Source organism: Sminthopsis crassicaudata, chromosome 3 (assembly GCF_048593235.1).
Source record: "Sminthopsis crassicaudata isolate SCR6 chromosome 3, ASM4859323v1, whole genome shotgun sequence".
Lineage (NCBI taxonomy): Eukaryota > Metazoa > Chordata > Mammalia > Dasyuromorphia > Dasyuridae > Sminthopsis > Sminthopsis crassicaudata.
In genome coordinates, this window is record NC_133619.1 from 259,468,309 (window position 1) to 259,494,571 (window position 26,263).

The following is a 26,263-nucleotide window of genomic DNA, read 5'->3' on the forward strand; positions in this document are numbered from 1 at the left end:
CTTAATGAAAATGACTTTTTTTCTTCATAAATAGCAATTTAACAGTGTTTCAAAACTTGACACTGGAGAGTATTTTTGTGAAGCCCGCAATTCAGTTGGATATCACAAGTGTCCTGGGAAACAAATGCAAGTCGGTAAGCAAAAAAAAAAAAAAAAAAAAAGTTGGTTTAAGGGGCAAATGAATATGTTCTATATTGCTGTGGGTTGGACTATAAAAGGATTTGTGATAAATAGAATAATTTTTGAAACAGAAACAATTTTGAAAAAGATTAATGGTAGTAATTTCCTTGCATTTTCAAATAGAAAATTTGCTTTCTATTTGTGAAGTATAGGAATCACAAAATTTTCCAATAAAGAGTACATTTTTGCAAATATCTTAGCTCCATCTCAAGTTTCTCTCTGTATTCTTAGATCATTTGCTGTTTTTTCTCAATACCTTCTATTTTTTGCTCAATATGGAAATGACCTTTCAAATGACCTTTGAACTCCTATGACATTTTTATAAGCAATAGAGAGAAGATTCTTCTCTTCATTGAATAATCCATCTCCTTGCTCAGTTACAGACTTCATAAAGGCTGCCATCTCTTTATTTCTTATCCTTCTTAGCCAATTTGGCCTTCTGAATTAGCTCATTTTTATCCATGATACATTCAGAGTGGGTGGTAATAATGATGGAAGGATGGGAGTTCAACAATCTCTGGGAGGAAGCAGTGACCTATTGGACTATCATGGACACAGACTGTTTTGAAAGTGGATACAAGCCTTATTTTGACCATGACAGGGAATGAGCTCCCTTTCACTGGGCATAGGCATTGGAGCCAGGAGTCCTGGTCAGGGCTCGTGAATTTAAGGGAAATTATGTGAGGGGAATTCTTTTGCACTAAGGCCTTCAGTTCAGTCCCTCACCCCTTGCTTTCTTTGGTGAAGGTAGGAGGATTTACCTGTGAAGATGTGGCTGCCCAACCCTTCTAGATCTAGGGGTGGAAGAGAGGAATTCCCCATCTCTAGGGGTTTGAATTTTCGGTTGTCATTCTCTTTAGTGAAGGTTTATGAAGTTCCATGAAAATACAGCTGCCGAAGGTCCCAGCTGAGATTGACCCAGTCTTGGTCAGTGACTTACAGACCTACCTGAAGCAAAAAGTTCAGTGATCAGACCTTCCTTTTTCCAGATAATAAATAAGGTAGCAGGGAGGCTACCCATTCTGCCTTGTCCACAAACAACATGTGGCTGCCAGGATATATATTCTTAGCATTGTTCAAATTGACCAATAAGCTAAAAAATAAAAAAATAAATAAAGGCATTAGTGGTCCATGCCTATTACCCATTTGTAAAAAGGTTGTTAGATTTTGACAGGAAAGAATGATTGCAGGAGTTATTACAGGAGGCTTTTTTAGTGGTAAATTGACATACAGCTACCAGAGACTGATGGTTGATATGCAAAGTCCAGAGGCCAATGGCACAAATAGCAAAATTTATGCATACAGGGTAGGGAGGAAAGGGAAAGAAGTGAAGTGGAAGAGAGGAATGGGACAGTTAATTAATGCCTATATTTTGGAAGACCTGATCCCTGGGCTAAATAAATATGCAATCAGGAGACTAGCAGTTATTGTTCCATTGACTAGGGCCTTGAGTCAGGTTTATATCATGATCAACAAGGATGTCCTTCCTATGTGGGGGTAGGATTGGGACTGGGTTGTCCTAAATCCTGGTATATGATAGATGAGAGTCTACTCAATATTCTGACATTGGCCATCTCATGTAATTATGATCTTATGCCAAGAAAAAAGTGTAGGGGAATATCTCTTATTGATATGCAGTTAGGGAAAAACATGGTAGAGGGAGAAGGGGAGCATTTCAACCAGATAGTGTGTTTCCAAAGCATATTAATATTGCATTAGAAATCAGAATTACAACATGGATCAAGGTTACAAAATGAAATTTAAGAAACATCAAGGACTCCATACAGTAATATGCATTTCTACTGCAATGACAATCCTTTTACTCTTTCTTGATTCTCTATTAAATTCCTCATAGTGGCTGTTTTCAACTTTTTCTTCTCTTTCAAGCTGCCCATAATGCCCCTCTCCCCCCAATTCTCTCAGCTCATCACCTTTTCTATTTATATTTTCATTAGGTGACCTGATCAAGTCCCATGGGTTCTGTTTATACTCTTGCTTGGTGATCTCATCATCTCTATGCAGATGACTCCTAAGAGTCATACAAGAGTATGTGGGTAAATATTTAATAATATCTCTCTGGGAAAAAATGTACACACTTTTATATTTAATCTGCTGTGTTAACATTTTCTCCTTCACATTCTTAAGTCTAGACAATCTACAAAACAATAATTCAAGCCCTAATTTTTAGTGCTTTGCTGATTTCCAAGATATAAATGCTTACTTATACTGAAAATTTAACAATCAGTTTCAGCCTATTCCTCCTCCTACACATAGTCCTAGTCTCCTTCCTGAACTCCAGTTCCAAATCATCAAATGCCTGTTGGTTATTTTGAATTAGGTGTCCCATAGGAATCTCAAACTCTATGTCTCAAACTTTTCCCCCAGACTGATCTCTCTTCAGAACTTCCCTATCACTGTCATGAGCACCACAATCCCAAGCTATTTTGCCCAACATGGCAATAAAACTGACAATCTAAATGAAATTGATGAATATTTACAATGATATAAATTCTCAACAGATTAACAGAACAAGAAATTGAACAAGCCATAAATGAACTCCCAAAAGAAGAAAAAAAAAAGTTAATTCTACTAATGATTTAAAGAAAAATTAATTCTAATACTATAGAAGCTATTTGTAAAAAAACACAAAAACAGTAAAGAAGGGATCCTATCCAATTCATTCTATGACACAAATAATCTCTTGATATCTAAACCAGGAAGAGTCTAAACAGAAAAAGAAAACTATAGATCAATTTTCAGTAATGAATTTTGATGCAAAAATTTGATACTATACTTCAAATATATAGTAATATATTTCAAAAATGATATACTATGTATAAGGCTGGATTTATACAAGACTGCAGCAATGTTCAATATTAAATAGTTCAAGTTACAATAAACATGATTGATAAAATCAATAACAACAACAAAAAGCATCTCCTTATATAAGGATGTAGAGTTTTAACTTATGATTGCTTGCTCTTGTTTACCTTTTTATGTTTTTCATGGCTTTTGTGTTTGTATGTCCAACTCTGGTCTTTTTATAAGGAATGCTTGAATATCTGCTGTTATTAAAGAGTCATTTATCTCCCTATTGGATGGTATTCAGTTTTGCTTGATAGATTGTTCTTTGCTTTCTAGAACATCCCATTCCAAGCTCTCTGTTTTGAGTTTTTTTTTTTTTTAATTTTATTGTTTTCAGTTGTTTTCAGTCATATTCAACTCTTCATGACCCCACTTGGGATTTTCTTGGCAAAGATACTAGAGTGGTTTGCCATTTCCTTCTCTAGTTCATTTTACATCTGCGAAAACTGAAGCAAACAGGGTTAAGTAAATCATCTGTGGTCACACAGTTAGTAAATCTCTATGCCAAATTTAAACTCAGGAAGTCTTTTCTAGACTCCAAATACAGCACTACACTGTGCTACCCAGTTGCCTTTTAAAATAGTTCTTTAAAGTTGTGGCTGCTAAGTATTGGATGATCCTGACCATGACTCCTCAGTACTTGAATTCTTTTTTTCTCACTGCTTAAAGTATTTCTTCTTTGAATTAGAACTTCTGAATTTTCCTTATGATATTCCTGAGAACTTACACTTTAGGGTTGTGATTATTGGATTCTTTTGTTTCTACTTTGCTCTGCAATTCTAAGATATATCTAGGAAGTTTTCATTTATAATTTCTTGAAATATGGTGTCTTGGAACTTTTTTTGTTGTTCATGATTTTCAATAAGATTCTTAAATTATCTCTCCTTGATATGTTTTCCACATCAGCTGTTTTTCTTTTGAGATATTTTACTTTTGACTTTGTTTTATTATTTCTTTTTTTGTTTGTTTGTTTGTTTTGTTTTGGGGGTTTTGGGAGGGTTTTTTGAGGCAATTAGGGTTAAGTGACTTGCTCAGGGTCACACAGCTAGGAAGTGTTGTGTTTAAGTTCAGATTTAAACTCAGGTCCTTCTGACTTCAGCGTTGGTGCTCTATCCACTGTGCCACCTAGCTGCCCCTATTTTATTTTTTCTTGATGTCACATAGAGTCCTTACTTCCATCTGGTCAATTCTAATTTTAAGAAGTTATCTTGTTAGGAAAGGGATTTGGGTTATTTTTTTAAAAAAACATCTTTTTTCTGGTTATTATTTTCTGGTTTTCATATTTTTTCATCCTTAATTCTTGCTTCTTTTTGTAAATTTTTCTTTATCTTTCATTTGCTTTTAAAAAAATCAATGTTAGCTCTTTGGAAATTAACTCCTCTAGGAATTCTCTTGGGACTTAACATTCAAGGTATACTTTCTCTAAAGCTTTGTTAGTAGATGTTTTTGAGTCATTCTCTTCTCTGTTTAAACTTTACTGTTTCCATTATAGCTCACATATTCCTAATGAAGCAGGAGAAATTCAGGAAACCATCACTGACTGAATCAACTATAAATTTGTGTTTCATAGTCCCAACTGGACACTGATAGCAGAAAGGCAGTCCTTTTACATCTCCCTAATTTATTTGCTATCCCACTCAACATAATTGTTCCTTCAAATCTTTTCATCCATCCTTAAACTTCCTATGGTACCCCTCCTGCTCTCTGAGCTGAGGAGGACCTTGCCTCATATTTCACTCAATAAATTGAAATCATTCAATAAGCTTTCTCTTTTCTCTTCCTCACGTATCACTCAGAGGTCTTCTATTACTACTTCTTTTATCTTTGTCTCACATAAAAATATGACTCTTCTGTTTGTGAAGAATAACCACTTTAAATACAAGTGATCCCATTCTATCTTGTCTTTTCTAGTAGATTGCCCCAAATGTAATCTCTAATTTGTCACTAATTTTCAATCTCTCCTTGTCTGTTGGCTGCTTCCTACTTCCTGTAAACATGCTCATATCTTCCCTATTTTCAAACACACAGACAAAGCTTCTCTTGTGCTAAGTATCATTTTGTAAACTTTCCCATTTTCATGACTAAACTCCTTAAGAAGACCTTCTCCAGTTAGTGTCTTTATTTATTTCTTTTTCTCTCTATTCTTACATCTCTATGATTTCACTTCTGACCTTATTATTCAATTGTAAATGCTCTCTAGTTATCATTCTGTAAACTTTCCCATTTTCATGACTAAACTAAAGCCTTCTCCAGTAAGTGTCTTTACTTCTTTTTCTTTCACTTTATTTATTTATTTGTTTATTTGTTTATTTGTTTATTTATTTTTGTTGAGGCAATTGGGGTTAAGTGACTTGTCTAGGGTCACACAGCTAATAACTATTAAGCATCTGAGGCTGGATTTGAACTCAGATCCTCCTGACTTCAGGGCTAGCACTCTATCCACTGCTCCATCTAGCTACCCGCCTCCATTTATCTTAAAATTTGACCATGTCATCTCTATATTCAGTTAATTTCAGTATCAAATATAGAATCCTCTGCTTAGCTTTTCAAGTCCTTCATAAGCTGATCCCTTCCATCATCCTATCCAGTTTTCTTATACCTTACTCCCCTTTAGGTATACTCTGAACTATTGACACTAGTCTCTTTACTGTTCTTCCCAGATAAATTTCTATTTCCTGATTATAAGCATTTTCATCGCCTGTCTCTTATAAGTAAACTCTCTCCCTCCTCATCATTGCCTCTTAGTTTCTCTGACTTCATCAAGCCTCAGATAAAGTCCCATCTTCTTCAAGAAGCCTCTCCCAGTCCCTCTTCTTTCTGGGTTTATTTCCATTTTAATTTTATACATACATATATATATATATATATATATATATACATATATATATATATATATATATATATGTATGTATCCCTTTTTAATCTATCCTACTTCTCTATCCTTATCCGTACTTGTTTGTAACTTTCCATAATTAGTCTGTGAGCTCTTTGAGAACAAGGATTAACTTTTTCATTCATTCATTCATTTATTTATTTATTTTTGCTGAGGCAGTTGGGGTAAAGTGACTTGCCCAGGGTCACACAGCCAGGAAGTGTTAAGCTTCTGAAGGCAAATTTGAATTCAGGTCCTCCTGAACACCTAGCTGCCCCTAGGGATTAACTTTTTGTCTTTCTTTGTACTGCCAGTACTTAACACTTTGCCTGGCATTTAATAGGTGTTTAACAAATGCTTCCTGACTTGACTTGATTTGCTACTTGCTAAATTGTATGAAGTTTTGGTTTTAACCATATTTCTATCAGACTATTTTACACTTTTCCCAGTATTTTATATTAGATAGTGAGCTCTTTGACAATAGCTGGAGTCTTTTGGCTTATTAAACACTAGACCACCATTGAATGCTGTATACTGATCAACCTCTTTATTTTTTAACCAGTAACAAACATCACTTTGATGATTATAGCTTTGTACTTTATATTGAGATGTTACTGATATGCCACCTTTTTTCTCACTTTTTTTCATTTTTTTCTCTTGAATTAATGAGTTCTAGCCATGTCCTGGTAGAAAGGTGGTAGATTTGCTGTACAAAATAAAACACATAGTTTTGGACATGGCTAATGTGGGAATTTTTTTTTAAACTATGAATATTTGATGTAAGGAAGTTTTGTTGTTGTTTTCAAGTGTTTACAAACAAGACAATTTTGTTTTGTTTTGGAAGGGAAAGAAAGGAAAGAAAAAAAATGCTCAGGTAGTCAACACACCCCTCTATATTCAATCTGACCTTGTAACTGGCAATTCCAAATCTTTGTCATTTAAAGTGAGTCTCTTGATGTGAGGTGGTGCTGATGAACCAGAGCAGCACTGAGTACTTTAAGGCTAGAACAGAAATGATGATACTTCCAGCAAAACAATTCATCATCATGCATCAGGATAATCTGTAGTAATATAACTAAGAGATCATAAGATTCTTGCATGCAAGTTGGCATGGTATCTAAAGTGATACTATGGTTCTTCCAATATCATCAACCAATATTCTCTGGTCCACCAAACCAGAACCTCTAATCCTCAAGATCCTTATAAGGGAGTAAAATAAGTCTTTGCCCTCTACAGAGAACAGTGCCCTATTCTTCCAAAGGAATTGGGTAAGAGCTGTCCTTCACTTTTATCCAGAGATTCAAAATTACTACCAAGTTGGTAAGGGATCACCTTTCTTCTATATGAATTTGCATTCCCCTTGGTTAGGCAGAGACAGTTATAGCTGGCCTATGTCATTAGAAAGTAGGGCACTGCCTCCACGGTCCCCTAATCCCTCTATAAAAGGGAGTTGTCTATACCATCTCAGAGTAAAAGAAACCTGCCAAAGGAGGGAAATCTGAATTATTTCCCCAAAATGTACATAATTCCCCTAAGGAAGTAGGGAGTTTGCAGCCTCCATGATTCTATGTAAGGAATGAAACAAAGAAAGATTTGAGAAGCAACCAAAACTGTGGCTAAAAGTAGCCTATTCTTATTTAATAACTAATCATGCTAGATCAAGGGACTGATGGACTGGAGAATCCTGCCCCTTCCAGACTTAATGTTAATTTGTTAACAATATAGCTCCTGGGAAGTACAACATCCAACCATTATAGTGAGGACATGGTGATGAACCTGCTGTTTTACTATCCTTTTCAACATTTTACAATTCTAGCTGGTATAGGATGTGAGAAACTCAGTATGAAACAGTAGGCCCAATTTTGGACTTCCTTGATTTTGAAGTGATTCCACAGATCAGAGGCAATGGTTCAGTAAAGACCTATTAAAAAGGAACATACATTCTGTGGGAATTTGATGTTTACTGACACAGTGACAGATTTGGGGTACTATAATGGGTGTCATAATCTAAATAGATTTACCTTATCAATTTTTACTTTGAGAGGAATGAAAGAGGTCAATGTAATCATTTTGCCAGTCAAAAGTAGGTTGGAGACTATTTTTGTTCTTTTGGAAGGGAGCACTAAGATTGTCATATGGAGTATAATTGGACAAAAGCATCTGTCTCCTCCTTTTAAGAAGAGAGGGGGAAGAATCATATGGTCCAGTGACTCCCACTTCCTTTGAGATTAAATATAAACTCCTGTGTTTGGCTTTTAAAACTACTTTAAACCCATTTTACCTTTCCATATTTATTTCATGTTACTCCCCTTCATGTTCTCCATGATTTAACCAAATTCTGTCTTTCATATGTATCTTTTCACAGGCTTTCCTTTATACCTTCAAGAAATCCCTTCCTTACTTCTTTGACTCCCTAAATTCCAACTCATGTATCACCTTCCACTTAAGACTTTTCTTGATTCCACAGTTCCTAGTGCCTTTCCTCAAATATAATATTTCATTTATGTATTTGTTTTACATATATTTTGGCTATATTTATATAACAAAACAGGTTACATTTATATGTGTTCTTCCTTAATAGATTATAAGTTCCTAGAAAGAAGAAACTTTTCCTTTTTGTCTTTTTTTTCCCTCAATGCCTATCATAGTCCCTATCACATAACAAGTGCCTAATAAATACTTATTAATTGATGTGTCTATGGTATAATTTGCTTCCATTATTTATAATTGTTTTATGAACAGTATTGAAATATTGCTCTCTCTGAGAAAGAGGACCAAAAGAACTATGCAAAAGATCTTCTAGTCAACAGCATTATTACTGAGGCTCATAGTGCTTATCCCTTTTCCCTTAATAGTATCAAAGAAAGTTAGAATACACGTGGATTATGATAGCTCATTAAAATGTCACCTTTGAATAAATGAACTAAAGTGAATCAAGACATCACAACATATGTTTAGGATGCCCTGAATTGATTATTGAGCTGACATTATTTCTCTATATCTGAGAGAATTACAAAGAATTCTCTCAGAGAGACATGGCCATAGCAGATAAGATAACCTTAGTATAATCTAGTAGGTTACTATGAATTTGAACACACTTTAAGAAGTTTTAATTTTTACTTTCTTTTTCTTTTCTAAAATTTTATTCTGAATATAAGAAATAAACAAATATTTATATCATAGTAGAATGGGGGAAAGATGATTGCAAATGAAATTGTAAATCAATTTGTACAACTCTCTATTCTTTTAAAATATATATAATGAAGGATTATGTAACTTTACTTTTTTCCTTTTTTCTTCCCTTTCCAATGCTCCCTTCCATTCTAAAGATAGTTAAAATTAGGCACAAATATATATATATATATATATGTGTGTGTGTGTGTGTGTGTGTGTGTGTGTGTGTGTATTATATGTAAAATTATTCTATATGTATTTCTATTTATAATTCATTCTGTGGATACAGATAGCATCTTCTTTTATTGGTCCTTTGGAGTTAATTTGGGTATTTATAATATTCAGAATGATGTCATTGCTCTAAATTGTTCTTAAAACAATATTGCAATTACCATATACAACCTTCTCTTGGTTCTGCTCATTTCATCTTCTTTTTCTTATTTTTAATCGTTCATGGAGAAAGTGGTAAGTAATATGGTCTATTTATAGTTGCAGACCTACTTAAATGACCTTATTGTGTTTGGAAAGACATCTAAAAAACATAAGAAAATACTACTAAGGGTATTGATGTAGTCTAATGTTTTTCATTAATAAGCATATACTATTGTGGGATATTGTTAAAAATATGAACCACACAATATCCCAATATTGATTTTCAAAGTAGAAGTACTTACTACCTGCACATATTAAAGGCATTTTCTTGAACTGAAGACATTTCTGGAATTTGGTAATTTGTAAAAAATCTATGTTATAATTTAAAATTCTTCCAATAACTTCACCCATGTATATTTTATTGGAAGAAATCATGTTGCCAGTCTAAACTGAAAATAAAGGAATAATATCTAGGAGAAAGAAATTATAGATGAACACACAATAGTCCGAGTCTTTATCATTCATCCTCAATGATGTGTAAATGGATCTGCAATTTCTTAGGACCCAAGAGATATTATCAAACTTCTCAGTGATTTGTAAATGAGCCTATCTATACCTACCATAGGAAGTGCCAAATAAAGGTTCAAAGTGATATTAATAAGGATGTCATTAATGGGGAGCAAGTTATTCTGACTCTATTGATCAGTTCAAGGAGGAACTGATGGTGAGACAGGTGAAGTAATTTGACTGATATCATACAAATATCTAATGACAGCTGGGACTAGAAGTCTCTTAATCTACATTCCACTGCTCTTTGCATTACAGCCAGATGCGTAACTTGAATATAATGTTTTTTATGTACATCAAATGAAATAATGAGCATAGAGTATTTTGTAAAGTGTAAAGCACTTTACATTTAACAAAGTTAAATGATTTGCTTTTGTTTTCCTGCTATTTTTTGCTTTAAATACAGTTATTCTCTTATTTGCTTCAAGTATATTGATTTTTACTAGAGCTATTCCTAACATGATCTCTGTTGCATCTGGTGTAAAGGCTGACGGTATAGTAACAGTCCAATGACCATTTGTTACAAATAGCAAAAGGATCAATGAACTATCTTTATAAGAATATTTCAAGATTCAGCAGTAGATATATTCCTCCAAACAGCCTTTTAAGATGAATGGACAGTTCTCAGATCTTCAGCTTTAGCGTCTATCCATTGAGGAGCAGTGTAATATAGTGGGAAGAGGACTGACTGTGAAGAAAAAAAACTTATTTCAATTTCTATTTCTGATACTTATTAATGGGTAAACCTGGGCCAATCAATTAGCCTCAGTGAACTTCAATTTTATCTTTTGTGAAAGGAACACACTGTATTATCTACTCTCATAGTGTTATCATGAGTAAAAATATTATTGTTGTTCAGTCATATTCAACTATTCATGACTCAGTGTATCAACTATCCATGGGGCTTTCTTCAAAAGATACTGAAGTGGTTTATCAATTCTTTCTCCAGTTTTATGCAGGCAGAAGTTAAATGCCTTGCCCAGAATCATACAGCTACTAAGTGTCTGAAATCAGATCTGAATTCTGGATTTCTGACTCCAGGCCCAGGTTCTATCCACTACATCACCTAGCTCTCTTTCTCCTTCCTCCTCAAAGTATAGACTGTTAATGTTTTCAGATGTTTAGTGGAAGGAATAAGCATTCTGTTGGGGGAAATGGGAATGGGAACAGAAAAGCTGAGATTTTGAATTTTCTCTCCAATTTTGAATTGAATTTGGCTAAATTGTGAACCTTTCTGGACTTAAAGTTCATCAGTCATTCAACAAGGATTATTAAGATTTTTCTATGTTCTAGGCCCTGTGCTAATATCTAGAAATATGAGAAAAGAACAACAAAAAATAAAAACAAAATCAGCCCCTGGCTTTAATTTTCATTCTTCAATTTTTTTTCTTGCTTTCTTTTGTTTGTTTGTTTTTAAACAGCCACCTAGTGGAAGGCAATATGGCAAAGTATAGAGACAATTTATCTCTGATACATACTGCCTCTGTAATCATTACACAAGTCAATTTCTCCATTCCTTGGGCAATTCTCTAAGATTACAACCTCCAGAGAAAGAGATATTGATAACCGAATTTCCTCATCTGAAAATTCCCTATACCAAGCAAATCAAAGGTCTTGTCCCTATTCCTACCTTACAGATATATAAGATTATTAAGAAGGGGTCAGTGAAATAATTTAACACTAAATATGTCTTTTAATTTAATATTTCTACATTCCATTAAAATCTATATCGACAAATACATTTTAAATGTATGTAATGAGCAATAAGAAAATCTATAAATAATTTCCTCCAAATCATTTATTTAACATGGACACAAATTTATACTACAGATAATAGGAGATTGTCTATTCCAAAAGTAAATATAACATGGTTTTTTAAAGTGATGATTTAAGAAATCTGTCCCATTGAAATGTAGGCAAAAATTATCCTAAACTAATAGGTTATGGCCAAGTCAAACGGATAATATACTAGATTTTAATACTTACCACAATTTTTATTGGTTAAAACCCATGAAAACATTTTTATGTAATATTTCTCAAAAAAATTTTCTCAATTTGTGGAAATGAAAAAGTTGAACAAAAATAATTTCATATTAATGACTTCGTATATTTCATCTATTTTACATTGAATTTATTTGTTTTTCATTCTAGATGACCTCAACATAAATGGTATCTTAGGAGCTGTTGTAACTGTGGCCTTATTGATTCTATTTTGTGGCCTTGGAGCTTGTTATGCTCAGAAAAAAGGTTATTTTGCAAGTAAGTAAAATTCTCCTATCGTTACACATGTAAATGAGATGTTATTTCTTCTACAAAATCATTAAAGCTTCTGAATATTGTCTGTTTTTCTTCTGTAATAGAAAATGCCATTACGGTAATATGGGCATACAATGGAGTATGCAATGGGTATACAATGAAGTAAGCAAATCATGATGAAACATTAACTAGAGATAAATTTGATGGATATAAATTTGTGTTTCAGTGATTATATATGATATATTTAAGAAAATGTTATTTTGAGGATAAGAATTGTTTTTGTTGACATAGACATTTATTTCTGGTCAAAATACTTTATTGGGGGAAGGCAGTGACATATTTAGTATTACATTTTAAAAAGCAATATGCACAATAACAAAAAAATTAGTCAACATCAAAAAATTTTATTGTACTATAATTTGCTAAATTACTTTGTATACTAATGTAACTGAAACTATGACAATTTTTCTTAGACTTTGGAGCCATGTAGCTCCAAATATCTATTAAGTATCATAGTATGAGCAAATAATTTTCAGTGGATTGGAGTTCATAAAGTACAAAATATGCTTATCTAGGTTAGCTTACTTACTCTGGGAGATGAGATGAAAATTAGATTTAAAAAAGTACCTAGAAATTTAATACAACTGGCAAGCAACACTATTATCTCCTAATTATGCACCCTTTTTAAAGATTATATCAAGAGGAAAAAAAATTTTTGCAGAGTTTCAAAAAAACTCTTTGAAGTTGATTTTTGCAAAATACACTACTGAATTTCTTTCTCTCTGAAGAGAGGTGTAGTGTCATGGATTGTTTAGAGCTTTACAAGATAATTGCTATTGTACAATAAATTTTTGCTTTCTGGGAATTGAAGCTTTAAGACTATGTTTGCTTTTAAAAATGTTTTAAACAGAAAATAAACCTAACTTAAAATGAACTCTGATCATCCTTATGACATACTGATATGTGCAAAGGAACATTATTTTAAGTGTTATTAAGGAGATATGTCATAATTAAATTGACTTGTCCAGAAGTGTAGCAATTGGCTATGCAGAAGTGTACTAATACAGCCTAATGAAAGTGTTCTGACTCCACCTGCTGGGTATTAGTGAAAGTATATGTCCAAAAAAAATTAGCGTTTCTAGTTTATTTATCTTAAGTCAAAAGACACTAGTCTTGAAATTCCTAAAGAAGACTTGGTACTAAACAAGAAAGATGGGACAGTGATTCACATAAAGCTTTCCAAGATTAATTACTTACTGGATTCATTGGAAAGCTGACATATTTATGAAATCATTCATTATGCAGTGAGCAAGAGCTCATTATCCAAATGTTAAGGAGTTTTTTCAAAAATATCCATTTTCTTAATATTCCATTCTGAAAATTAAATACCAAGAGTTGAAGAGAATAAGAAGGTACCCTGTTTTTCAAAGGAAGTTTGTAAGAAGTCACTTTTTGATTCATATTAATCTATATTGTTCTGTATTTACAATTGCATTAATGATGTACAATTATTCTTTTGTAGAAGAAAACTCCTTTCAGTAAGTATGAGTCTTTTAAGTTTGGGGCTTCCTTTTTCCTAGTATTTTCAGAGTATTGGGGGTAAAAAATATGAACATGTTTATTTATGTAAAGTTACTTCCTTTAGGAGATAGCATAAAAATTAAACTAATGGTTTCTAACCTAGATGCTTAATATTTACAGTATGGGTGTAATTATGCCTATGTACTACCTCCTTATAGCTTTGTGTGTGTGTGTGTATATATAAATATATATATATATATATATATAGGTTGAGGAGACCTATAGACATAGCCACCAGACAGTTTGTTTTTAACATTAAATCATTCAACAAGAATTTATTAAATATTTACCATGAATAAGCTACTGACATGGATGGGGATATCCATCCTTTAGCAATTGATCATTCTATTGGGATATAAGTATATTTTAATGACTTTTAAAATCTTTAATGCAGGGGTTTTTATCCTAATTACCATATTGTATTTAATAAATTTTAATAACAACTATCTTGACATAAAATTTGATCTCTAGATCCAAAAACATGCATTTTTGTGAAATGATAAAAAAAATTGAATTAATATATATTATACATATACATGTATGGTTGTGTATATGTGTATGCGTTTTTAAAATGTCCCTATTGTTTCATAATATCAAGTACTTGGGTATTGATGATACTGGCTTAGATGTTCCCAGTGTTTGTATATAAAATTGTGCACATACTAATGTTTCATTGAAATGCCATCATCTAAAGAAATGTCATTAAACTGATATCAAGACTGATTTTTTTTCCTGTTTAACCAAGATAACTTGAGCACAACAATTAACTCCTGTTAACCAAGAAATTATGTCAGTTTCAGTATGCTATTTTAAAACTTCAGAATCACGAAGTTGTAATCTATTTAATTATGTGCCTTCCATGTCTCCCTAAATAGGAAGAACAATTCAGACTCTAAAGCTGCTAAAATGAATGAATGTGTAAGTACTTTTTCAAAAATGTTTTTAGATAGAAATAATTTAAGGAGATGGGGAAAGTTATAAGAGAATTAGATAATTTTTACTTTCTCCCATTAACTCTACCAAATATCAATTGCCCATTTTCCTTTTTTCCTAAAATAAAGGCTATTTTCTAAATGCAAAGTATCTTTGATAATATATCAATTACATAGTTTTGTAGAGCACAGAAAACTGATGTGCAGATGTAATTTCTGCATATGCTTACCAATGTAAGAAAGAGAAGACAAAAGAGTGAATTAACTCTCTATGCTACATGGAATATGTTGAATTATTATTCTCCAATGCTAAAGAAAACTGAGAGGAAATAGATTCAACTTGCCAAGTGATCAGTTTTATAAAATCAGAATTATAAAGTCACAGAATCAGGAGTGACTTCAAAGACTATCTAAGCCAACCTGAACCTTTCTATAACATTGTTTCCATCTTCCATGTCATAATTTTCTTTTTTTTTCTTTTTTCTTTTTTTGAGGCTGGGGTTAAGTGACTTGCCCAGGGTCACACAGCTAGGAAGTGTTAAGTGTCTGAGACCAGATTTGAACTCAGGTCCTCCTGAATTCAGGGCTGGTGCTCTATCCACTGCGCCACCTAGCTGCCCCCATGTCATAATTTTCAATGATGAAAATCATCACCTTACAACAAAAACTGTTTCTTTTCAATGGTTCTAATAGTTCTAGAGTATTGTTGTGTCTATCACAGATTCTTAGAGCCTGAAAGGAATAAAAAAGCCATCCAAACCAAACTGATAGAAATTCTCTTGATAACATACCTAACAAGTGGTCACTCAACTCTCAAGAAGCTTTAATTATTGCCTCTAGGATAATATAAAAACTTGTTACTTTGGCAATTATAGGTATTTGCAAACTGGCTCCATTTTATTTCCAAGCTGGTTGCATCCACTCTCCTCCATAGATAGGGGTTCTAGTGAAATCAGCCCATTTTTCATTCCTGTATTGAAAGGATATTCCAGTTTCCATCATGCCTCAGGATAGAGATTCCTTAAATACCCAGAATGCCCATGCCTCTTGGAAACCATACATTTCTTCAAAACTCATCTTCTGATTTCCCCAATTGTTAATATTTTTCTCCACTGAAAATTTTTCATCTTATGTATATATCTTGTATGTATGTGGGATTACCAATTGAGCATCACTTTAGAAAAATTTCAATGGCTGAGTTGAGGATGGATTGGAGTAGGAAGAGACTTGAGACAGACAAGTTATTTCAGTAGTCCAAATGTGATAGTGACTTATACCAAGATGGTGACCCTATTAGGGAAGAGAATGGATTCTATTCAAGATGTATTGCAAAGATTAAATCAACAGGCTTTATCAACAGATTGGATGGGAAGGGGGGATAAATGATAACAAGGAGTTAAGGATGACACCTGGAAGACTGGGAGGATGGTGATACTTACAACATGGAAAGAAGGCTTAGAGGAAAATATGATGAGTGCAGTTTTTGAAATGCTGAGCTTGAGAAGACTACAGAACACGTAGTTTAAGACACTTGAAAGGCAATTGGAAATGTGAAACAGAAAGTCATCAGGGAGATTAGAACAGGATAGGTGGATGTGAGAATCACTGCCATAGAGATGATAATTAAATCCATAGGAATTGATGAGATGATCAAGTGAAATAGTGTAGAAGGGAACAGAAGAGAGATCAAAACAGAGCCTTGTGACATATACCATTAAAAGGCATGATCAGGATCCAGCTAAGGAGACTGAAAAGGAGTGCTATGATAGGAGGTAAACCAGGAAGGAGAACCAGAAGAGAGTGTGGTGATATGAAAATCTGGAGAGAAGGTATCGAGAAGAAAAGAATAATAGTCAAAAGCTGCCAAGAAGTAAGAAAAAAAATGAGAATTGAGAAGAATATATTGAATTTGTTAATATATCAGAGGTAACTTTTAGAGAATGTAATTTTGGTGGAATAGGTTTTGTCTGGCTTTTTTGAAGAAGACAGAGACCTGGGTGTGTTTGTAGGTGATACTAAAACATCCAGTAGATAAGAAAAATGAAAATAAATTGGGGAGTGAGGGTAAGATGACAGGGGATAATCTGTTGGAAGTGATGGAAGTGATGGATTTATGCAAGTAAAGGGATTTGCCTTGATAAGAAATGGGACTATCTCTTTGCGTTGGACAGGGTTGAAGGAAGAAATAGTAGGGGTACTTGAGTGATGTGAGATAACTAAGAAATTAGAAGAGGAAACCCAGGGTAATTGTCCTCAATTTTTTCTGTAAAATATAATGCAAAGTTCTCAACTAAGAAGGTAAAAGGAGGAGCCGTGGGAAAAGTTTGGAAGAGCCACTGTGAAAGTGAATATAGTGTATTTATAATGAACATGTGGAAAAATTGCCTAGTCTGATTGCAACTGTATTACATGCATCTTTTTTGGATTAAGTCAGAATGATTCTGTGACTTTTTCCATCTTTCTCCAAATAGCCTAATTTCTTTCTCATGTTAAAACCCTTCAGATATTTGAAGATGAATATTGTATTTTTCCCACAATGATTTTCTTCCAGGTTAAAGATATCCAGTTCCTTCAATCGATAAATAGTGTGAACTCAAAGTCATATATCATCTTGGTTGAACAATCCAATATCCTTCCCAAAGTGCAATGACTAAAACAAAATGCATTATATATTTGGTTTGACCAGGGAAAGTATAGTAAAACCCAGTTTTCTTCAATTCAGTTCAACCAATATAGCTTTTTACGAGTAAATTTTAAGGTCTTTGAAGATTTTTGTCTTTTTGTTCTCAACCTGGCACAATGCTCTTCTCCATTTGAATGTTTTCAGAATGTTTATTGGAAAATTGTCCTTGGATAGATAAAATTAAAGGGAAAAGAAAAAGAATGAAAGTTATAGTCACATACTCCTCAGAGTTACCATAAAGAATTAAGAGGTAACTAAGAGCTATCATAAAGAAAAAGAAAAAGTGTGAAGAATGACAAAAGATGTTCTAAACTATTTCTTCTCTATTCTGAAGGACACCTCAAAAATCCAATACAAAGATGGATTTGGCTCTTTTCAACAATGAGGTGGTTCAAGACAATTCTAATAGACTTGTGATGAAAAGAGTCATCCTCTTCCAGAGAGAGAACTATGAAGACTAAATGTGGATGAAAGCATAATATTTTTGTCTTTTTTATTATTGTTATTATTTGTTTGCTTGTTTTTTCTTTCTCATATTTTTCACCTTTTGATCCGATTTTTCTCACACAGTATGTGCAAATATGTTTAGAAAAATTGCATGTTTAACTTATATTGGATTACTTGCTGTCTAGAGAAGGAGAAAAGGAGGGAGAAAAATTTGGAATATATGGATTTGCAAGGATGAATATTGAAAACTATCTTTGTATGTATTTGAAAAATTAAAAGTTATTATTTTTTAAATAAAATAGGTGTACAAATAAAAAAATCCAATATAAATAGCAAATAATGCTGCGTTTTTGCAGTTCACTGGGCATCTCTTGTTGCAAGATGGTGACAATGAATCAATGATTTGGAGTAGTACCAAGAATACAGGGATACAGAACAGAAGATAGCACCATCAATACAATCACAAATGCCTCTCCTAATGTAAGGCAATGATGATAATCAGGAACAGGACTAGAACCTTAGGGCACTGAACACTTCAATGTCAATCATCAAGGATTACTGTTATAAAATGGCTAGGAAATTATAAGATTCTTGCATTAAATCTTTCTTGGGATTTCGGTTGATAAAAGAAAACTTATTCCTATATCATCACTTATTCAGTTTTTCCTAGTCCATCAAACCATAATCTCCTCTCTAAGAACTTTATTGGGAGATAATATCAAATTTTTGCCACTTTAGAGGCTTCCAAAAAATGGTTGCCCCTCTTCTTTAGGAGCGAAATATAGACTTTTCCATCTAGGAACTTAGAATTAAGAAATCCCTTTTCTTCTAGGTAAATACACATTCACCATAGTTTTTCATATATTCATTCATTCATTCATATATTCATTTATCTTCTCCAAGTTATTGGAAAACAAAGTGACTCCCAACAATACTATTCCTTGCTCTTCCAAGCCTTCCATGGGAAAGAATTGTTGAAATCACTCCCAATTGAGGGGAACATGAGCTATTAATTAAGAATTCCAGAAACCAGTAGATGGGAGAAAATTTCCCCTTCCTAGGATCCCATTGATTTAAATATGGCTTCTGGAAAGCTGGACACCTGGCCTGGGCAATCAGGTACAAGATGATGAAGGGCCAATCCTTTTGCTCTCAGATGAGACACTGCCATTTTGCCAGTTGAGGACAAGTTGAAAGCTGTTTGGATTAGGTGCTTTGAGGAGCAAAAATATCTATTTTGTTTTTAAAGGGATCATGAGGCCCTGTATACAGCACAAAACAGCATAACTACTCCAAAATCTTTTTTGACAATAGGATAACCCCCCAAACTATTATTCTTGTATAACCTCTTTCCCAAAGCCCATTCATATAGTATTCTATTCTCATTGGTGGAGATAACTTGAAGAAATGTCACAATCAGTTAAAGGTTGGTGTTTTTTTTTTTTAATTAGGTGAGAATCTGGGCATGTTTATAGGCAACTACGCAGCACTGAATGAGCTAATGGGTTAGAAAGATTGTTTAAAGTGTTTAAGCTTTCAATTAATTCATATTGAATTTGCAGTCTGCTGAAACCACTAGAATATTTTTTTTTCCTGAAGCAATTGGGGTTAAGTGACTTGCCCAGAGTTGTACAGCTAGAAAATGTTAAGTGTCTGAGCCAGATTTGAACTCAGATCCTCCTGACTTCAGGGCTGGTATTCTATCCACTGCACCATCTAGCCACCCCAATTTTCTTTTTTTTTTTCTTAAAGACAAATGACTATATAATCATTCTTTCCTCATCTTGCACTTGTGAAATCAAGTATTTGAATCTATGTATAAGATTTTATATCTTATCTCCATTAAATTTCTATTTATTAGATTTACTCTTACAGAAAGTGTGACCTAGTGAATAAGTGCCAAGCTTGGGATCAGGAACACCTGACTTTACATGCAGCTTGTGATATTTACTATGACCTTGAGCAATCCCCCTTGTAGAGGGCTGGAACTCTGGAAAAGTATACTTGAAATAAGAAACCTTACACTAGGGTGTTTATTCGGCATAATTAATGAGATAATGGTTCTCTAGTTCACATATACTTATAATGTATTACTTCCCTTGTATTTACTTTTGTGTAGAGGGGGGGAACTTTGGGTAAGGTACAAGCCCCTTCCTCCCATGCCAATGGATTTATTTATACCTGTTTTAACTAAAATAAAGGAAAGCAGGAGATGTAGAGGGGCCAAAGATAGTGGGGGAACTCTGGGTAAAATATAAAACCCTTCAGCCCAGAGGGAACCTGCTGACAATGTCTTGTTTGGCTCCCCATCTCCCCTAAGGGCTCTCACCCTTCCTGAGAAGTCAAGGAGGGTGTGACCACCTGTGTTCTACTTGAAGCAAGGGATACTTACAGTAAAGAGAGGTATTTATATACCAATAGCAGGTGCTTATAATTAGCACTTGCACAGTATGCTGTGGTGATATAATGGTTCTCTAGTTGTCACATACTTAGTGTGCTATAAGGATATAATCATACCAAGGTATTTAAGAGCTGAGAGGACTTAAAATAAGGACACTCCATCTTTGACCATCCTCTTGAATCTACTGCCTCCTTCACTTAGTCATGGTCCTTAACAAGTTTGTTTCCATTTTGTAAAATCTAATGTATTTATATGTTGTTTTGCCCAATAGAAGGGAATCTCCTTAAGAGTAAGAACTGAAGTTTTTTGGTTTATTTTTCTGTCCATAAATACTTAACACACTTGCTGGCACATAATAGTCATTTAATATATAATGACTGATGATTCATTGATTGATTGTCCTAAGTTCACACAACAAAATAGTGCAAAAATAAAGTAGTAGTAGAGTCAGGAACCCACATAAATTCATTAGCCTCCACCAAATGATTTGGGATATATTTGTAAATTCAGGGGTCATTGGCATAGAAGTGATATTTGAACTCATGGAAGCAGATGAAATAAATATAAAAGAAAATATAGAGAGAATAAAATCTTACTAAATACAATTATATTTATTCTGCCATTTACTAAACTAGCAAAGTAAAGTCCCTTTAATAAAACTTTATCAACTTGTAGCCTAGTCATTCAGTAATGACTATTACAAATTCAGAAATGTACTTCTCAGAACATAAAGTACCAAGAAGAAGCATATGTGGTACTTGGGAAAAGCAGGGAATGTGTGCTGGAGGTTTTTTTTTTCCCTTTGCTTTCCCTCAGATAGGAGTTTTTTAGGAATTTTGAGCTAATTCCAAGTTGATATAGTGATCCCCAAGAGGAAGGTTGAGACCAAAAGGGACATAACTCTAAAAGACTTCTTTCCAAGATTCTGATATTTATCTGCCCAGGATACTAAGATCATAGCTTAAACTGAGAATCCTTTTGGTTCAATTACCTCATTTGTAGATAAAGGAATTGAAGACTAGGGAGAGATCCACTGTATGGTAATAATGCCAGATTGTTTTTAAAAACAATTTTTGTCTCTAATGAGGGAATCTGAGATGTTTAGATTCTTTGTCATTCAATTTGAATATAATATTTTAAAACATCCTTGTTAAGAAATATTACATCCAGGGAAGAGTGACAAGAATGGTGTAATTATCAGGGGGAACATGATTATTCCCTTCATATATGTGAAGAATAGTCCAATTGAAGAGGGAATAAACTTATTCTAGGATGATCAAAAAGGCACAATTAGCACTGTTGTATAGAATTTTTTTCCACAAATGTTATCATGCCTTAGGTATTGACTTGTACTATGAGGCCACTGAAGTTCCTTTCAATTCTGATATTGAGGACAGATTAATAATTAGTTTATGTGGACCTTTTTAACTGATAAAACAAAACAAAACAAAAAAAGGAAACCAGGTATGGAGGATTACTAAAGTAGATTGTTTTTATGGTACTACTTACAAATCTATTCTACTCAACAGTTAGAATTTCTTGACTCAGGAATACTTTTTGTCTCTAATTAAAATCTGAAAAATGCAACACTAGAATATGTTTTAGTTGAATAATATTATTTTGTAATGGTAATAGCTAGCATTTACATAGCACTTTAAGGTTTGCAAAGTGCTTCACAAATATTATGTCATTTATCCTCTCAACAATTCTGGGAGTTAGATGTTATCCTTATCCCCATTTTGCACATGAGGAAACTGAGTCAGGCAGAGGTTAATAATGATTTGTTCTGAAATCCCACAGCTAATAAGTATCTACACTGCATTTGAATTTCTGTCTTCCTGCCTCAATTTCCAACACTCAACCCATTGAACTACTTTATTTTTTTTTTAAAAAGGATATATATTTATAACAAGTTGTTTGCATAGATAACTATATATTTATTCAATTAAGTGATGTGTTTAAATTTTCTTTTTTTTCTCCTTCTAGGATTTCAAGCACACAAAGTCCTTTGTAATTTAGAAGACTTCTTACTTTGAGATACACCCAAACCACTGTTTGTTAAACAAACTATTAAAAATGATATTTTAAAAAACTGTGCTTTTGTCTTACATTTAACAAAAGTTATATAATGAAATCAGAAAGATGATTTTGGTTAAAATTTTATCATGATCTCTATAGTATTTGAAATATAAAATTTTACAAGAATAATCTTAAGCACCTAACATAATTTTGGTTTTTTATTGTTTAGGGTTCTTGTATGTTATTATTTATAAGTATCTCAATATGCTTATATGTATGCATTTCCTTATTTCCTTCTAGTATTTCTGTCTTATTTTGCAGCTTAGGTATCTTCTCACAGTTACCACTGTTTCTGAAAGAAAATGTTTAAATAACTTACGCTGAAGGTCAACTTGCCCTACAGCACAAGAAAACATCAGCCTAATATACTTTCTTTGTAGGTACCCACTTGAGGAGTTCAGAACACATTCTGAAATAAATGATCTATTTGAACATATTATTGCCAAAATCCATTTGTTCTATCCCGAGGCAAACGTTGTTCACCTATATGAGAGAATTCACAAAGAAACATATTTGCATAAATTCCATACATCTTGTTTTTGTTTCTCTACAAGAAAAAGTAACCTTTAGGAAAGCAAGAATGCATGCTGTGTATGATATCCTTCAGACAATTTGAAGAAGGAAAGACATATGTTAAGATATAACTAGTTTCAAATCTCAATTCTGACATTCACTGCCATGTTGTCTCTGCAAGAACATACATGTAATATATACCCCAAAAGTGAATTTATTAAATTCTTGAGTAAGAGACTAAATAAGAAACCCCAATAATTTGCTGCTTTCAATAAATACATTTAAAATGTGTTCTTAGTTAAAAATGAGGGACTAAAACAACATTTATTCAGATTATTAAAAATCAAAAATTGTAATTGTGATTTTAGGAAAGACCACAATAGAAAGAGGTAACATTTAGAAAGGATAATAGGGAATATTAAGACATTCCAGAAATTGACATTGATGTATTACTAAATATGTGTACCAAACATTCTGCAGAGTAGCTAAATTTTAAAAAGAGAAGTAGATGTATTCAAAAAAGAAGAACTTATAAAAATACAGTTGTTTGAGATTTCAATAATCCTTTTTAAGAGCTAGGTAAATCTAACAAAGATAAATTATAAGGAAATATAGAGCTTAATTGAATCTTAGAAAAATTAGAATTAAATTTGTAAATTGGTAATTTCTGAATGGAACTATAAAGATACATGACATCATAAATTTTTAAAAGTTGATCATGGATTAGGGCCCAAAGTAGTCGCAGATATATGTAAAAATAAAGAAATATCATATCCTTTAAAATTGTCAAATAATAAAGGAAGTATGAGGGGGAAATACAGATTTAAATAGGACCTAAAATGAGAATTAACTAAAGAAACAATTATCTGTAAGAGAATGATAAAAAAAAAAAAATAAGAAATAATACCTAAACCTATATAGAGTTCCAACCACAGCAGTCTAAAAAGGAAAATAATCTTTGGAAATACATATCCAAAAAATATAAAAATAATTAGTAAAATTTTAAATAAACAACTAACCCCTAAATAAGCACAAAAATAAAAAGTAATTAAAATCAGAGGCTAGATGAAATTTAAAAATATACTTTTGAATGGATAAAGCAAAGAGTTAGTTCACATACAAAATCAATAGACAATTAGCTAATTTGATTAAGTTTATAAGATATTTGACCTTCTCGAGGGGAAAGAACTTTTGTTGGAAAGATTATTGACAATTATATTATATTTTCCCCAGAACCCATGCTACTTCTGAATTTCTCTTTTTCTTTCACAGGTGCTATCACCTTTCCAGTCACCCAGTTGTCATCCTCAACTGCTTACTTATTCTTGACCTATATATCAAATCACTTTGACAAGTGTTATTGATTTTGTTTCCATAAAATCTTTAGTGTGCAACTCTTTTTTTTTCCATTGGCATAACTACTACCTTAATTCAGTCCCTCATCATCTCTTACTTGGACTATTGCAAAAGCTGCCTAATCAGTCTCCTTGTTTCATTTCTAATCCATCCTTTAAGCAACTATCAATAATTATATTCCTGAATTGTAGGTCAGACTTTGTCACTCAACTATTCAAATCAATTGATTTCCTATTAAGTTTAAGATATAACATTTTTGCACCTTTATCTTTTTTTATTTATTCCTATTTTATATGTCGCATTTTTTGCATGATTAAAGGGATGGCTTGTGGAGACTGAGAAAGATTAACAGTAATCACAGTATGGTTTCATTAATGTAGACTAACTATGCTTCCTTTTTTTTTTGAAAGATAATAGAAGTTCTATGCTGAAACTCAGATGTATCAGTAAAAGATCCCCAGTCTATCTATCAGTGATTCTGAAATTCTGGACTCCACTCACTCTCAGCTCTTTCCACTCATTTCATTGTGCACTCTGGTCCTCCTGATGGATTAGCAATAAAGCATCCTTTATCCTTGACCTTTTTCTATCACTCTACATCTTTTGACATTTTAGGAAATCAGAATCTCTCCAGGAAACAATGGCTTTCTAGTGTTTTCCCTTTCTAGTTTAAGTTGCTTCTTTTATCTTACTCCAAACATATTGGATGAAGAAGAAAAGGGTATCTGATCCTTGCTGCCCACTCCCATGTACAAACTTTCCCACTACTGAAATAATTCATAACTTCCCCTCAAGACCAACTTGATTATCTGTATCATACTATACATTGGCTTCAGATACACACACACTTTACCCTCATCAAAGAGCTCAGAATTTGGATGATAGTGTTCCTCTTTATCCCTACCTCTGGCAAAATATGTAAGAATTTCAAAGTGCTAATCAATGTGTGTATGGGGGGGGGGGGGAAGGAGGTGTGTGTTTTTTTTTTTTTAATCGACCTGGATGTTAATGGATTAAGCCATCCTCAACTAGATGCTACCTCAGCTACCCACATGTGTGATCTTAACTTTGATCCAAACATTATCCATAACTGTGCCAATATTGAACTCTGAAATTCATCTTTCTGATCATAAGCTCTTATGTTTTTTTCTCTTCTTTCTCTTACTCTACCTAAACTAATTTTTATTTCTTATTTTATTGTTTCATTTTTTCAAAAGTAAACATTACAATTTCCATAAACACAGAAGAAAAACAGAAGAGAGGATTGGACATGAAGCCCTGAATCTCTTATATTGCATTTTTAAAATTCAAGTTTAAAAGTTTATCCATGTGTTCCTTTGAACTTCTATTCTGATTTATGCAATATTTGAATATTGAATGAAATATTTTTTCTTTTTGTTAACATCTTCATTAGTTTCCTTCTCTTCCCAAATTCCCTGCTATAAATTTATATATAAAACAATCTGAGATGTTCCCTTCCTATGTCACCTTAGTTTTATAATGCTTGATAACCAGATAATCCCAAGGATGCAAACTAAAAATATATCTTATTGATGAATAGATCTTGGCTATGATCCTCTAGAAGAGCCTGCATAAAATTGTCCCAATTGGCTGACAACTCTATATCTAGACCTTCTTTTGATCTTGATTATGAACTCTTCCCCATCCAAAGTTATTTTTAAAAATCTTTAAATTTAGTGATAATGTAACCCTTTATTTTTAAGTCATGTATTTGGAGCTTTGATGGTTTGAAGTATACAAATATATGGTTTGAGATGTCACTTTATCTAAATCTAATTTCTGCTTGATTTCTTTAGTTTTTGCAGCAAGTTTTAGTAAAGAGTTAATTTTAATGACAGTAGTTGGAATATGTAGATTTATTGACCACTGTGTGTTTGCTTCTGAATGGCTAATGTGTTCCTTTATCAACTTTTTAAACTAATACTAAATAATTTCTGATTATTTCTGTGCCGTATAAATTTAGT

At 32.9% G+C, this 26,263-nt stretch overlaps 1 protein-coding gene across 4 annotated transcripts in view; it reads left to right on the forward strand.

The window, feature by feature from the left end:
• JAM2 (junctional adhesion molecule 2) overlaps positions 1–22,426 on the forward strand; it is an 86,432-nt gene extending 64,006 nt beyond the window's left edge. The window contains exons 6-10 of one of the 4 annotated variants that reach the window (XM_074300576.1): positions 35–134; positions 12,182–12,289; positions 13,809–13,824; positions 14,743–14,785; positions 22,317–22,426. In XM_074300576.1, coding sequence (XP_074156677.1) covers positions 35–134; positions 12,182–12,289; positions 13,809–13,824; positions 14,743–14,785; positions 22,317–22,349 — 300 coding nt within the window. In that variant the 3' untranslated portion in view covers positions 22,350–22,426. Of the gene's footprint in view, positions 1–34; positions 135–12,181; positions 12,310–13,808; positions 13,825–14,742; positions 14,786–22,316 lie in introns of all 4 variants that reach the window. The other 3 variants (XM_074300574.1, XR_012487999.1, XM_074300577.1) reach the window with 3 other exon arrangements.
• Positions 22,427–26,263: the final 3,837 nt, after the last annotated feature.